The sequence below is a fragment of the Staurois parvus genome, unplaced genomic scaffold (genome assembly GCF_062004578.1).
Source record: "Staurois parvus isolate SC_StPar_1 unplaced genomic scaffold, SC_StPar_1.0 ptg000019l, whole genome shotgun sequence".
Classification (NCBI taxonomy): Eukaryota; Metazoa; Chordata; class Amphibia; order Anura; family Ranidae; genus Staurois; species Staurois parvus.
In genome coordinates, this window is record NW_028317815.1 from 18912924 (window position 1) to 18929654 (window position 16731).

At 41.6% G+C, this 16731-nt stretch overlaps 1 protein-coding gene across 5 annotated transcripts in view; it reads right to left on the minus strand.

Annotated features, from left to right (window-relative positions):
- Positions 1-16731, minus strand: part of KMT2E (lysine methyltransferase 2E (inactive)) — a 157504-nt gene that overhangs the window by 45052 nt on the left and 95721 nt on the right. For all 5 annotated transcript variants that reach the window (XM_089685451.1, XM_089685460.1, XM_089685469.1 and 2 more), the window contains one exon: positions 4603-4938. In XM_089685451.1, the coding sequence (XP_089541577.1) occupies positions 4603-4938 (336 nt within the window). The remainder of the gene's footprint in view (positions 1-4602; positions 4939-16731) is intronic.

Genomic DNA, 16731 nt, shown 5'->3' on the forward strand with positions numbered 1-16731 from the left:
GTGCCTAATGCCAAAAGTTCTGGTCCATACCTGATTGTAAGGCCAGAATTTGAGGCACTGAGTAAACTCAAAGACAGAAGTGGCTGTAATCACACCATGTAAAGAAAGATTTACAAATACAATAGTAGATCTGTCTGGAAGTGGCTTTTCTTGCTTTTAGCAAAAGTAGTAATAACAGACTCAGAGACCCCTCTGTCTCTTGACACCTGGGCTTCAACAGCCATGATGTTAAACCAGAAACTAGGAAGCAGGGTGGAACAGAGGGTCCCAAGACGTAAGGACTGTTGGGAAGAGGCCAAGGGTTGTCTCCTATTAGTCAAGAGTATGTCTGTGTACCAGATTCTTCTAGGGCGGTTTGGTACAAATGAGCATCACCGCCTTTTCTTGCCATATTACGTGGAAAAGAACGGGTAGAAGTTGTAGTGGAGGAAATAGACTAGCCTGTCCACATCTAGGGTCCCTCATTCCTGACATATCAGGTTGAAGATGCCTGGGTTTAGGGGGCCATTCCCCTTGATCTAGGCGGTGGTGGCTGACATAATGCACTTGCAGGATTTCTCTTTGTCCTGAAATCTCAAGCGTGAGCTTAGAAATTGCATTTTCTTGTCTGCAAGGAAAAATTTTGTTTGGTATGTGTCCAGAACCAGAACCAGGTATTCTAAACAAAGAAGGATGGAGAGCAGATTTTTGGAAACTTATCACCCAACTGATAACATGGACCATCTGAATTATCCTGTGGACATCTGAAAACAGCTGGAAGAAGACTCCTTCAGAAGGTCATCTATATAACCTGTGAACGGGATTCCCTAAGCTCTAAAAAGGGCACTAAGACGAGCTAGGACCTTTGTGAATACTCTGGAAGCAGAGGATAGGCCAAAAGGTAGTACGAAAACTGGAAGGGACTGTCTGCCTCTTTAAATCACAGAAACCATTGATGAGGTGGCTAAATAGGAATATGCAGATAAGCATCTTGGATTTTTACAGGATGCCAGGTATTCCTTGTGTCAGAGAGGAAAGAACGGATCTTGTGGATTACGAACAAAATTTTGAAATTTGAAGGCATTTGCCGAGGGATTTTAGGTCCAGAATATTACACATACCCCCAATGAGCTTTGGTACAGTGACCCAATTGGAACACAATCCTTTGAATCTATCTTCTGGAGGTACTAGAGCAACTACTCTCTGGGACAAGAGATGCTTCAGGGACTGTCCTTGGGCAGTTTTTGGTTGATCTGACAGAAGAAAAAAAAAAGATGAAGGGTGGAGTTTTGAACTCTATTTTGTACCCCTTTGAAACTCCTAAGGCTACATTCACACCGAGTTGAGGAGTTTTCAGGTGTTGTCTTAACAATTTTGAGCATTTTTTTAAATAGCAGATTTGCAAATATTATAGGCATTTTTTCAAGCGATTTTGCTATGGCCAATAAAAACATGTGTATATGTGTACTAGGCACATGCAACAGGAAAACCAGAATCAAAACACATGGCTGCTGTACAAAGGTTCTGTACCTTTCTCCTTGATCTGGAGAGCAGAGTGTGTAGCTGTTCCACCAGAGCAGCAAGTTCCTCCCAGGCTATGGTGGTTCTTGCCCGGCTCTTATAATGGGATCTCTGGGATCATAGATACAGGGTGGCCACGAATAAGAGCAAGGAATGTGTTTTTTTTTTTTTTAAAGATGTGGAGTGATGCTAGAAAAGAGGAGGGGAGTTGCTGTTTGAGCTGAAAACATCTGTGGGGGGAACCCCCTGCTCATTTCTTGCTGTTCAGGCGGTTTCCATTTAAGTCTATGGGGACAAAAATGCTCAAATCTGGTTGAAAAGTAGCACATGCACGGTTTGAGTGACAGGGGCCATTGAAATAAATGGGATTTTCTTTGTTGAGCGTTTCTGAGCATCGAGCTGAAAAACGCTCAAGTGTGAATGGGGCCTACTTGAACCCACAGATCTGGGATGTCTGTGACCTGGAGAGAAGCAAACTGCAAACGTTCTTCTGGTCTTAGGCCTGAGGGCACCGCTTCCTTGGGAAAAGGGCTTTGAGGAAGACCTAGTTGCCAAGTCTTGCACTGAAAGGAAGGGCTGAACATGGGTTTTGAACTTGAAGCCTAGAAAGAATGGTTTAGTGCTCTGCATTTGGAAGATGTAGAGGCTCCTGAGGTAGGGGGTTTTAGAATCTTCTGCTGTGGAATTAAAACCTCCCCTTCTGAGACATCTTTTATGAATTTGTCAAGGGCCTCCCCAAAAATATGTCTGCCTTGCAAGAGTACACCTCTTTATTTAGTTATTTTTTTTTTTACAGGCAGCTTCAGCTATCCAGGCTTTGAGCGACACAATTCTGCACATGAATGATTAGGGGCATTCTGGAAATTTGTATCATGATATGTTCAAGGGCATCCACACAAAAGAGCAGAGAAAAATGTAACTGCTGTACTTGATTAGTTAAGGTGTGGTCCTGGAGTACAGGATTTTGTCGGTTCTCCTAATCCAGTTAGCTGCAGTTTGATATAAGTGTGTTCAGAAAAAGTATGCAGCAACCCAGGTGTAGACCGACCTGATGCAATGTGATAAAGTTGGAGGAAGGCACTTTTAAAGGCTTTAGGTGGAAGTGGCAGTAAAGTGTATGACCAATGGTGTGATGCAACACCTAGTCATCTACATAAAGCTAAGCTCCAAGTGGCTGAATTTGTCTACTTTGAATGTATTGACTTTGCATTTAATTTTTCAAACACAGCCGTTGTTTTTACATTAGCAGTCAGAAAGAGTGTGATACAGTCTTGCCTATCTACGATGCTGGACCACATTGAGCAGCCTCTCCCAACCTTTTTAACCAAGAGGAACTCTTGTAATAAATTGTAGGTCTTGAGAAACCCCTGCAATTCATCAGTGGTCAGTGGGAAAATGCTTGCATTGGTGGTCAGAATGACACCCTTACAGAGAGATTAAAACTTCATCAATGTGATTCCGCTGGCCACCACTGAATGAAAAGCATGTTCAAGGAATCACTACCAACCTCTGAAGGAATGCTTCGGTTCCACAGAACCCTTGTTGAGAATGACCAATAGAGTTAAGGCTTTGCCTGTCACAATGCGCATACCCCCCCAAAGGAACTGGGTTTCATAGAAATGGACCAGAGTCCTGGACCTGTATAGCACCCAGTCACGGACTACAAGCTTTGCATCAAGTGCCAAGGTGAGCGCCTGAAGCAACATTACAGGTGATTCCAGTGGCGCGGGCAAAGTTTTACAGAATTTGGGCAAATCTGAATACACGGCTCCTTTGGCTGTACTAGGAGAGTGAAGAAGCGAATTGAAAGATTAAAAAAATTAAACAAGTTAAGCGAAGTGATTTCTCCATAGGGGAGAGGAGGGCAATCACCATAGGACACTAGCAAAAATGCAAACAAAAAAAATAAATACATTGAGTTTCTAGAGTAGGGTAATAGGGAAAGCACCCAAGGGGTATGTTCTTAAAAGCTTACTAGTGTCCAATCACCTGAAGGTACGAGCCTAAAACCCAGAATCTATGTAATGTGTCCTGTAATGTATGAACAAAAGGTGTTACAATAACTGCAATATTTTCTCGTTTTGTTGGAAGACTAATGCAAACTGGCGAATCCTCACAGACTTCCCATAATTTTGGGCCACTTCATAAGGGATTTAAATTCAAATGGTACCAATATCAAGGTCCTAAGGATCCAAAGATCGACATTCACAATGCTGCTATAGTCAAGGCTGATTGAGCCTATATTACAGAGTGGACATAGCAGTGCATTAGTAGTTCAATGCAATGGAGGCTAGGGAGCGTTGGAAGGGGGAATAGGATTAGGGGGTAGGAGGTTGGTTTTAGTTGGATTATAAAAAGGTTTTACTCAAAACATGTCCCTTTTTCTCAAGTATTATTATAATCAAGCCAAAGTTAAAACAAAGCAGTACTAAACTCAAAAGCAAACATTATTGCAGCTTTCCAATTCTTAAATGTAATGGCTGCATTCTTTCCTTTATTTTCACCTGGTGATCTGGCCAGTAAGACTTTTTTTTTTTAACAAAACAAGCTGTTGTTCAGATGTAGCAGTTACATGGTTGAGACGATCTATTTACTATCGGCACTTACAATAATCAGCTTTTATTATAACCCAAAAATAAAATAACTGTCTGCTGTAACTGCTTAAAAAGTTTAAGCTGGCGTTCAGCTTCAATTTGTTTAGTGTATCTAAATCTGCTAGTGCATCTAACATTCCCCTCCCCCCAGACCAACAATTCTGTTGTCCAAAGGAGCCCTTGTGCTCCTTCATTCAGAGTGTAAGCACTCTTGATGCAGGTGGTTTGTTACTGGCTAGATCAACAGGTGAAAATGAGGGAAAAAGACTAGAAAAGGAAAATTAATACAGCCAAATTAATACAGCCATCACACCTATTACTGAGTTGCAATATATTACATTTTTGGGTTAAATACCACTTTAAACAATACCCATACATTTCCAAGGCAGTGTCCCTTCTTGCCATCTTAGGAGTTAGGATAACTGAAATAAGCTTGTAACAAAGAACAGGAAAAAATACATTTAAGCTTGCTACAATTTGAGATGCTTGGCTTACCAGAAAAACATACCTTTTTTGTTTTGGGGTATTTAGATGGGCATTTGATTTGTGCAACTGAATCAATATCTGTAACTTCATCAGTATCTGCAGTTACAGTCACTGCTATAGTAGAAGAATTCTCACTAACAGGCTCTTCCACAAGTGTATTAGTCTCTGTTTCTACTTGCTGCGGTGTGACCTCCACATCTGGGGAAGAAGGCTGGATATCTGAACAGGTGCTTATAGTTCTGTGTCGCCGCCGTTGCTGCCCAATGTGAGTTCTGCTTCTGGTAAAACTTTTCCTTTGCTTTGTCCTATTTATTTTAGCAGGGGTAGGCTTGCTGACAGGTTCTTCTTTCACTGGTTCCTAGAAGTATTACAAAAACACTTTAATATATTATGTACAGCATTACAATGCCAAAGGAAAACAGAAGTTTATAAGCAGCTGTATCAGTAAAAAGTAATGGCAAGGAAAAACATACAACACAAAGATAGGCAACAGAGGTTCACTCTGCCAAAGAAAAGTCCTGACTGGACAGCCATTTGGTAATGCTCTTTATCCCCACCATACTCCTTGAATATACATAGCCCCCCTACACTTTTTTTCAATTTTGTCATGTTGTAGCCTAATACTGCAGTTGTTGAAGTTAATTTTTTTTCTCATTAACCACTTGCCATCCTGAGGATTTACCCCCCTTCCTGACTAGGCCTCTTTTTGCTATTCGACGCTGCACTATTTCAACTGATAATTGCACGGTAATGCAATGCTGTATCCAAACGAAAATTCCGTCCTTTTTCACACGAATAGAGCTTTCTTTCGGTGGTATTTTATCACCTGTGCGCTTTATATTTTTCACATTATAAACAAAAAAAAAAGACCGAAAATTTTGAAGAAAAACAATTTTTTTACTTTCGGCTATAAAAAAAAAAAAAATATACAATAAACTCAAAGTTAGTCATAAATTTAGGCCAAAATGTATTCTGCTACATGTTTTTGGTAAAAAAAAAAAAAAATTCCATTAAGTGTATATTGATATTGTGAAAGTTATAGTGTCTGCAAACTACGGTATAGATACTGCGATTTACACCATTTATTTTTTTTTTGCTATACAGCGCAGCACTAGTTTAACTGAGAATTGTGCGGTCATGCAATACGGTACATAAATGAAATTTATGTCTTTTTTTCACACAAATAGAGCTTTCTTTTGGTGGTATTCGATCACCTGTGTGCTTTTTATTTTTGGCGCTAAAACAAAAAAAAAAAAAAAGCCCACAAAATTCTCATTTCTGTCATAAAAATATCCAAAAAATAATAATTTTGTCAGACATTTAGGCCAAGATGTATTCTGCTACATGTTTTTAGTTAAAAAAAAAAAATCCCAATAAGTGTGTATTTATTGCTTTGTGTGACTTCTAGCATCTACAAACTATGGTATAGATAATGGAATTTACACAGCTTTTACTGACTGCCCATCACATTTCTTGAGGTGCTTAAATACCAAGACAGTACAAAACACCCCCAAATGACCCCTTTTTTTTAGAAAGTAGAAACACTAAGCCATCTGCTGAGAGGCATATTGAGTCCACGGAAGATTTATTTTTTTCCACAAGTTTTTGGAAAATGACAAACTTTATTTAACACGAAGTTGTCATTTAAATTATATATTTCTGGAGTGCGCGGGCGGCCGGCACACATATCCCGGCCTTAGCTCCGCACACCCCCGGCACTACATAAGCCCGTACATGGGCACAAAGCCTCACTGCTCCTGGGAATCGCCCCGGTCCTAGACTGGATCCCTAGGGCGTCCTAAATATACCGGGACGGAGCTATGGCGGCTTCCAGCACCCGATCCCTGTGGTGAGCAGGGGATCCAAAATGGTGACCGGCTCTACTTCCACAGCCTCGGCTACCTCCTCTGCCTCTGCACAGCCAGTACCTATCCCTCAGAGGGCGAAAAACAGGCCCTACCACTCCTACTAGCTGGGACCGGACAGCGGTGGCATCATCTGCTGGGGTGAGTGACCCTCCACGCCCCCCCCCCAAATCACCTTCCAGCCCTGCACTATTTGAGTCCCAGGCTTCGGCCTGCTCACTAGGCCACAATTCTCCCGCTTCCTCTCCATTGGATAATGAGATGGCAGCTATCTTCTTCAGCCAGATCAGCAGCTTGGAACCTGACTCTGATAGCCCTGATCACTCGCCAGCACTCCCTCCGGCTCCACCACAATGTTCAGGAGATGCGACCCTAATCGCTCGTTTTGCTGATTTACTGCAATGCGAATTGGATAGCGCTACTACTAAATTGGCGGCTGATCTCAAGCAAGATTTTCAGGAATTAGGCCAGCGCCTGGACAGTATTGAATCTAAAGTTAATGCAATAGTCCACAATGTATCCCAAAATTCTAATACGATTACCTACTTACATGATCGGTTGGAGGAAGCCTATTCTAAAATTGATGATCTGGAAAACCGGGCTAGGCGCTATAATTTCTGTATCCGAGTCAGTGAAAAAGCTCACCAGCTGCGCCCAATCCCTTATGCGATCCGCGATGCCCGATATCAATGACCTTCATACAGAAATTGATCATTTAGAGCATTGATCCCCCTAGGGGGGGGGGGGGGGGGGGGGCTCCTAGAGATATTGTTAAACCATATTTTTTTCCAGGTCAAGGAAGTGGTCACAAAATATAGTAGGGAAACTCCGGAGTTGGAATTGGCGGGACATAAAATACAAGTATTTGCAGATGTCTCTCTGACCACTATCCAGAAACGGCGGTCTCTCAAGCCACAACTTTCCCGCAGAGGGATAACCGTTATCGGTGGGCCTACCCTTTTCGCCTACAATTTACCTTTAATGGAAAGCCTTACGGGTTCTCTACATTTCATGAAGGCGAAGGACTTCTGCTTCAACTGGGCATCATTTCCCGTAGCCCTTCATCTCATTCTCCTTCAAGATCTGCCTCTCGGCCTCCGATGCTTTCACCATTGTGGACTGCTCCAAATTCCAGGAAGACTAAATCACCAAAAAAAACTTCTTGAGGTTTATATTTCAATTTGTGGGTTTTGTAATGTGATATATGATGGCTTCTCAGTGGTTCCTTGGTAACATTAGTCTCCATTGTTCAGGTGTCTTGGGAGGAGAGGGGGAAGGAGGGCGTGGTGGGGTGGGTGAGGTACTACAAGTTCCCCCCCTCCCCCCCTTGTTATCTGTGAGGTTGCAATATGTTCGTCTGCTGACTGTAGTATTATGGGGCTCGGTTACTTTATTATTGCACTATGTTAATAATGGGTTTTTGTTGGTGTCGGGGAGTGTCTATGGGCCCTCCTTGATTTGGAAGACTCTCCCCTGAGTTGTTTCTCTGGGTAGATCCATTCCTTTACAGGTCTTTAGTCCTGATATTATTGGTATATTGTTTGAAGTGTCTGTATTATGTGTAATACCATTTGTTACTCGACACAAGGATTTTTGTATCCAGTCTCTTTTTACTTTTTTTTTTTTGGGACTCTTGCTTTTTTCTTTTTTCCTTGAGGGTCAGCGGTCCATATTCCTGGTTTCTCTGGACAATTCTGGTGCTCAGAGAGCTGATGGCTCCCATCGTATATAGTAAATCAGTTGTTGACTATGTCTTCTCAGCGGTCTAACAGCGGAGTCCTCCTACTATCATCTCAAAATGTTCAGGGGTTCAATTCTGCCTCCAAACATATTAAGGCCTTTAATTCATACCGCTCTTTTGGGGCGGATATTGTAGCCCTATAGGAGACACATTTTCCCCCTTCATTTACCCCACGATATGTTCATAAAGACTATCCCCTTTGTTATTTTGCAAATGCCACAAAGGAGAAATAAGGGGTTGCAGTTTGCTTATCCCGTTGTTTGTCGTTTACTGAACCTAAAATTATCCGGGATCGGGAGGGACGCCAACTTCTGGTGAAAGGCCACTTGAGTGGAAACCTACTCACTTTTTTTGATTTATTATGCTCCAAATACTAATCAGGTGGAATTTCTTCATTCTTTATTGAGCACCTTGGCCTCAGAGTTTGAGGGCGATGTTATTTTGGTTGGTGATTCTAATTTAACCTTAGATCAGATATTAGATAGTTCCCGAGCCGCCATGCTGCAGCCGCCTTCCAGACAGAGTCTTAAGTTTGCCCAGCTACTATATGGTTATGATCTTATCGATGCCTGGAGAGAACCAACCCAACTTCGAGATTATTCTCATTTCTCTAGGGCTCACAATTGCTATTCTTGTATTGATCATATATTCCTTCATACACACTCACTTCCCAGACTGCTTACAGCTAAAATCCTTTTCACACCTTGGTCTGATCACGATCCGATTTTTTTTTTTTAACACTTTCGTCCTGGACTCACGGAAGGACTGCTCCTCACGGACGCCTTAACTAGTTTATTTTGGGCAATGCTTCATATTGTCAGGATATTTCTTCACATTTACAAATGTACTTTGAAATCAAAGCAGATGATACGAACCCAGCTATTAATTGGGCAGCCCATAAGGCCTCGGTCAGGGGGTTTATTATTCAACTCTCCTCACGACTTAAAGCTCGTAATGATTTATTTTAACTAAAACTCAAGTATACACTGATCTGGTTACGCAACACAAACAGAATCTCGATCCAGATTTATTAGTTAAACTTGACCAAGTCTGATTAGAACTTAACCTATGCCTCGCTAGTACCGCTGACAGTTACGATGGTCCAACCATAAATTTTTCACTTTGAGAGACAGGCCAGGTACTTTATTGGCATGCAAACTATCTCCCAAACATTCCTAAATAGCTCTCCCTAAACTCAGGCTAAATAACGGTACTTTGTCTCAAGATCCCAGTAAGATTCTCCAAAAGTTCAATTCTTTCTATACTGATCTATACCACTCGTCTCAGGTAGATATCTCTTCTGCTTCTGACAACTTCCTGAGCTCTGTTCTTCCTTCTCTTCAAGAGGCCCATAGAGACTCAATGGAATAGCCTATTTCTTGTGAGGAGATTCGGAATGCCCTGAAAACCCTCGCCCCTCATAATTCCTCAGGACCAGATGGGCCTTACCCATAACTATTATAAAGCTTTCCCTGACCTCCTGATTCCACATATGGCCCACTATTTTAATTATTTATGGGATGGGGGACTAGTGTCTCCTGATGAAAATAAAGCATTCATCAGTGTTATTCCCAAACTCTACAAAGATGCTACTGTAGTTTCTAATTATCGACCTATCTCCTTAATTGTGATCTCAAGATCCTTACTAAAATCTTGGCTTTACACCTCCATAAATTTTTGGCCCATTATATTCATGATGATCAATCAGGATTCATCAGCGGTCGACAAACACTGGAACAAATTCATCAGACTTTGTTGTCAGCTGTACAATCCAATTGGGACAAATCCTCACCGAGGGAAGTCATACTGTTATTAGATCCCATAAAGCATTTGACAGTTTATTTTGGGACTATTTCAGATGTTAGGTAAGTTTGGCCCCTCTTTTATGACTTTAATGCGGACTCTTTATTATAATCCTTCAGCTCAAGTTTCCATTCGTGGATACAAATCAACTCCTCTGTCTATTAAGTGAGGTACTAGACAGGGCTGCCCCCTTTCCCCTCTACTTTTCGCTTTGGCAATGGAACCACTTGCCATTGCTATCCGTTCTGATCCTACTATTTCTGGCATTTCTGGATATTTCTACTGTGACCAATGAGATCATATATGTGCTTATTTTGCTGACGATGTCCTTATGTATATATCTACCCATCGAACATCTTTACCTAGTCTCCTCCACTTATTTCATCGTTTTTCTACGGCCTCTAGTCTTACTCTTAATTCCCCTAAAACAATTGCTTTAAATATTTCTCTACCTGATTCGGAAGTTCAATATCTTTGATTTTCAATGGGCCTCTCATTCTCTCCTTTATTTGGAGATTCATCTCACGAGCTCTATCTCGTCGCTATATAACACCAATTACCCCCCTCTCTTTAAACGACTTAAGGCTGACTTGCATGATTGGGAGGATCTTCCTTTATCCTGGTTTTGTAGAATTAATTCTGTTAAGATGACCTTTTTGCCGAGACGATATTACTTTCGGGCTTTGCCGATCATGGTACCCAAACGGGAACTCTTAATTTTATAAGCAGCAGTCTCCAGATTTATATGGAAAGGAAAACGTCCTCGGGTTAACAAGTCAACTTAAATTTCCCTAAAAAAGCATGGCGGTTTGGGACTTCCTAATTTTCTGACGTATTTTCAGGTGGCTCAGATAGCACAGCTCTCTTGTACTACCGCTAGGGGTTATGTTCCCCAGTGGGTTGGCATTGAGGCCTTATCTTGCCGTCTCTATGCTATTGGTGCGCTCATGTGGCTTCCTAGTCGGTTGAGTCCTCTTATCCTTTGTCCTACGTTATACTATTCTTTAACGGTCTGGGATAGATGACAGGCCAGCAAACCTCTCTATTCTCTACTTACCCATTTAGCTCCAGTCTTTTGTAACCCTAAATTTACTCCTGGCCTATCTCCATCTGCATTTCAGTGGTGGATCAATAAGGGTTTTCTGCGTATTGGAGACTATTTAGATGGACTTCATCCTCATTCTCTCCAATACTTTTTGACAAATTGCCAGATGCCCTCCAATGAACTGTTCCGTTATCATCAAATTATATCTTTTATCACCAGTAAACTCAAATTACTTATAGAACCCTGTACACTCACCCCTCTAGAGATCTCCTGTGGGGCTACTGGGATGATGAAAGGTCGATTATCCACTATTTATGTTTCCCTTGTTGATCCACTTATAAGCTATCCTATATGACTCAGCGGGAAAGGGATTTGAACAGCTCTCTAGATCTGGACACTTGACGGACTAAGGCAAATGCTCTATCTAAAATTGCGATAAATCCTACTCTTATCGAACCCAATTATAAAACACGTCTTCGCTGGTACCTAGTTCCTACACGTCTTGATAAAATGTATCCATCTGTATCACCTAATTGCTTTCGACACTGCGGACAAGAGGGCACTATGCTCCACATATAGTGGAAATACCCGGTGGTTCATAGATTTTGGATCCAAATATTTAACTTAATTTATTCTGTAACGGGAATTGATATACGTAGATCACCAGAAGTAGCCTTATTTCATCTGTTGCCCACTGATATTCCCAAGAAATCAGTTAAATTAATCCTTTATCCTTTGTTGGCAGCACGAATTACTATAGCTAGATGTTGGAGACAGTCATCAATTCCGTTAAGACTCGGTCAAACAGAAACTTAATTGCATTATGATAAACTTATGAGTATCGTTAATAATAATACTTCTAAATTTGAGGTAACATGGGAACCACGGATTAAGTATAGCTCTATTATCTTGTGGCTGGCCCTCTTCTCTTTCCTTCCTCCTCTTTTTTTTTCCCGGTACATTCTTTATTCTCTTCTTTGACTCTTCTGTTCAAATTTTTTCGGTCTCGTTATTTTTTTCAGATGGCTATTTGAAACTGCCCATGTTTACTGACCGATGGAATATGTGCTACCCTACTGAGGCTGTGTCCTCTTGTTTACATAGTTAGCCTGGCTGAAAAATGACAAAAGTCCATCCAGTTCAACCATGGAGAAAAAAAATAAAAAAGTTATAATCCTATACCCACAGTTGATCCAGAGGAAGGCAAAAAAAAAACCCAGCAAAGCATGATCCAACTTGCTCCTGCTGGGAAAAAAATTCCTTCCTGATCCCCCGAGAGGCAATCAGATATTCCCTGGATCAACTTTACCTATAAATGTTAGTATCCAGTTATATTCTGTATATCTAAGAAACAATCCAGGCCTTCTTTGAAGCAATCCATTGAGCTTGCCAGAACCAACTCTTGAGGGAGTCTATTCCACATTTTCACAGCTCTCACTGTGAAGAAACCTTTCCGTGTTTGGAGTTCAAATTTCTTTTCCTCCAGACGTAAAGAGTGCCCCCTTGTCCTTTGTGATGACCTCAGGGTGAATAGCTCTACACCGAGTTCACTGTATGAACCACTGATGTATTTATACATGTTGATCATATCCCCCCTTAAGCTCCTCTTCTCAGGAGAATAAATTCAGTTCCTCTAATCTTTCCTCATAGCTGATCTCCTCCATGCCTCTTATCAGTTTAGTTGCCCTTCTCTGTACTTTCTCCAGTTCCCCAATGTTCTTTTTGTGAATCGGTGCCCACAACTGAACTGCATATTCCAGATGAGGTCTTACTAATGATTTGTACAGGGGTAATAGGATCTCTCTCTCTCTCTCTGGAGTCTTTACCTCTTAATACAAGAGAGGATTTTGCTCGCTTTAGAAACCGCAGATTGGCATTGCATGCCATTATTAAGCTTGTGATCTACCAGAGCTCCCAGATCCTTCTCCACCATTGATTCCCCCAGTTGTACCCCCCCTTTGTATGTATGATGCATGCATATGCTTAGCCCCCAAGTGCATAACCTTACATGTATCAACTGTCATGTTTCACATGACTGTCATATGCCTTTAAATGTTTTCTAGATTTTGTCTCTACTCCCTTTCCTTGGTTTAGTTAATGTTGCATAGATAGCCCTTTCCCAGAAATGCATTGCAGCTAGCCTCATGGCATGGAGCAAGAAACAGTATGTTCTTTTGACCTATAGAATGTTCATTGTTGTAAGATTCTCTCAGTTTATGGAATAAACCTCACAAGATGTCATTCTCATTGAGTCACTAACTGTGGTATCCAACTGAGGTTGAAGTTATCGCTATCTCATCACAACTGTAAAGTTACAGAGATCTATCAATGCTTAGATTGGAGAGACAGAACATCAACATTAAACCTCATATGCCACATAGTTGCCCAATTAAACAGTGCATTGAGGTCAGCTTGTAAGTTGGAGACATCCTGTAAGGACGTTATTCCACTGCAGAGCTTGGTGTCATCTGCAAAGACTGAAATGGGATTTTGTAATATCAGACCCTATATCGTTTATAAATATATTAAAAAGCAAGGGTCCCAACACTGAACCTTGGGGTACACCACTGATGACCCCAGACCAGTACGTCAATTGTCCTTGTTGGGTATATATCCTATGTTCTTTTTTTTGTATGCAGCTTGTGGGCTGAATGAAAAAAAAAAAAAAAAAAAAAAGACAAAATCTCTGCAAGAAAAAGTGTGTGGTATGCCCTCCATTAGAATATACTGTCCTGCATCCACCCACTTCTAATGGTGGGTACACATTAGGTCACACGGTGCCATCTACGCCAATTCCAAGATTGTACAAATGTCTAAATAGTGGAATGCTTGAATAGAAATTGTCCAGGTATATGTGGTACCCCATATGGAAAAAGGATGACACAAATTCCCAGTATAGACATCTGCAAATTTTTTAGTTAAGGTGATTTACTAGGGGACAAATTTTGTGGAGCTGTCCCCGAGGACGAAAGAGTGTGTTGTTGTTGAAATGCATAAAACACATTATACTCTCATATCTATATGCCTGGCCATGGTAGCAGAGAAGACGGGCATATGATGAATCGGGTCTGTGGACCAATACAACCGCAATTCATTTTTGTTAGTATTGCTAATGTTGAGGGTTAGGCCCAAAACAAATTTAAATTCGGAAACCGTAATGGGTTTCCATGCGAATGGTCTGGCAAGGTTTGAATTTGGGTTGACAGCGATAAATTATTGTGCATATAAATTGCTTTAATCCACAATCAATGCATACAGATCTTGCGTGAAAAACAGCTCAAAAAATATCAAGGGGAGTAGTTAAATTTGCTGTTTCCACCTGAATTCCGGGTTGGGAAATGAATGGGGGAAGTACGTGTGCTGATTCTGTGAACACTGTGGTTTGGTGTGCAATGTATCACGTGACAGTGACCTACTGACACTGCACTTGCTGGGGGAGAAGGAGGGGGTAGGCATAGGGGCTAAACGCAGGTGCTGGTAAGGTCACGGGGCTGATCTCGCTAACGCTGTGTTCTTGGGGACACTATACTAAATGTGAACGGTGGTATAGTGCTGATCTGATCAAAGATATTGAACCGTTCAGCCACTATACTAACAATGGAGGTTTATGGTGTATAACCATGTTCCTGGCAATCAAGGAGTTAAATGTGATTACTAGTGTACCGACAGGCAATCTGACGCTATCTGGGAGGGGCGTGAAAACCATGGGAGCGCAAATCACGTATATATACACACATGTGATTTTGCGCACCCTCGCTGCCCTGTAGCAGTATTTCTGCTATAGTGCGGTCAAGAAGCGGTTTGTGTTATGACACTGCGTTACTTTAACAATTGCACAGTCATGCAACGCTGCACCCAAATGAAATTTGCGTCCTTTCCCCCCCCCCACAAATTGAGCTTTCCTTCGGTGGTATTTGATCGCCTGTGCTTTAATTTTTTGTGCTATAGAAAAAAAGGACCAACAATTTTGAGAAAAACAACAATATTTTGGACTTTTTGCTATAAAACATGTCCAGTAAAAAAATGTAAAAATCAAATTTAGTCATATTCAGGCCAAAATGTATTCTGCAACACGACTTTGATTAAAAAAAAAAAATCCCAATTTGTAAATTGGTTTAAGTGAAAGTTATAGTGTCTACAAATGGCGGTGTAGATACTGGAATTTTTTTTTTTTAATACTAATAATGGCGGTGATCAGTGACTTATAGCGGGACTGCGGCGGACATTCTGACACTGGGGGGGGGGGGAGGGGTGACTTGGGATCACTGACATACCCAGTGACACCAATACAGTGCAAGAAGGAGAAGAAAAAAAAAAAAAAAAAGCACTGGCACTGTACTAATGGCATTAGGGAGGAAGGGATTAACATTTGGAGGCAATCAAAGGGTTAACTGTGTGATGGGAGTGTTTTACTAGGGGGCGGGGGGTGTTTGCTTTACTGTAAGCACACTGATCGGAATGGCTGTGCTCAGCCATCCCTATCAGTGTGCCTAAACTTACAGGGAGGAGGGCTGCATTGTAAACAATGCAGCCCTCCTCACTGTTGGTGTTTGCCGGTAATCACCAGGCTTCGGTGTGTAATCATGGGCCGGGACCCAGCGATAGACACCTGCAGCAGCGATTGGCAGCACAGGTGGGGGGGTGTCGCACGTGCCCCCTACCCGGAAATGCAAAATCACGTATATATACACACGATTTTGCGCAGTTGTGCCACCTTGCCACAGTAAAAAAAAAAAAAAAAAAAAAAAAAAAAAAAAAAAAAAAAAAAAGTACTGTGGCTGGTCGCCAACCAGTTAATCTACACTCAGTACCTTATGACAAAAAGAAAAGCAATTAAAAAAAAATGTTCATTAAAAATAAAAAACTGATATCACCTGGGCATAAATATTCAGACCCTTTGCAGTAACACTTGAAATTTAGCTCAGGTGCCTCCCCCCATTTCTCTTGATCGTTGGTGAGATGTTTCTACACCTTGACTGGAATCCACTTGTGGTAAATCAAATTGATTGGACATGATTTGGAAAGACACACAGCTCTCTATAAAAGGCCTCACAGTTAACAATGCATACTGTATCGGAGCAAAAGCCATGAAGTCAAACGAAACAGCCTGCACAGTTCAGAGACAGGATTATTGCAAGGCACAGACCTGGGGAAGGCTACAAAAACTTTCTGCTGCACGCTAGGTTCCCAAGAGCACAGTGGCCTCCAGAATTGTCAGATAGATGTAGTCTGGCACAACCTGGACTCTTACAAGCGCTGGTCACCTGGCCAAACTGAGCAACCAGGGGAGAAGGGCCTTAGTAAGAGAGGTGACCAACAACCGGATTGTCACTCTGTCCCATCTCCACACAGGATCTATGGAGCTTAGTCAAAGTTCCAGAAGGACAACCATCACTGCAGCCCTCCACTGAACTGGGTTTTATGGCAAAGTGGCTAGACGGAAGCCTTTCATCAGGTCAGAACACATGAAAGCCTGCTTGGAGTTTACAAACGCTTTTATGCAAACTCCAAGTGGGCTTTCATGTGTTTTTTTTAATGTGCATTTTTAGGAGCATGGCAGCCCATCCAAATGAAAGGGCTGCTGTGTCCGTGCAAAATGTGGATTTAAGAGCTGCTATTGTGTGAAGCTAGGGTAACCATGTAAAAGCTATTTTAAGCAATTGTGTTTAATCACTTCGTAACCTGTTACATTTCATA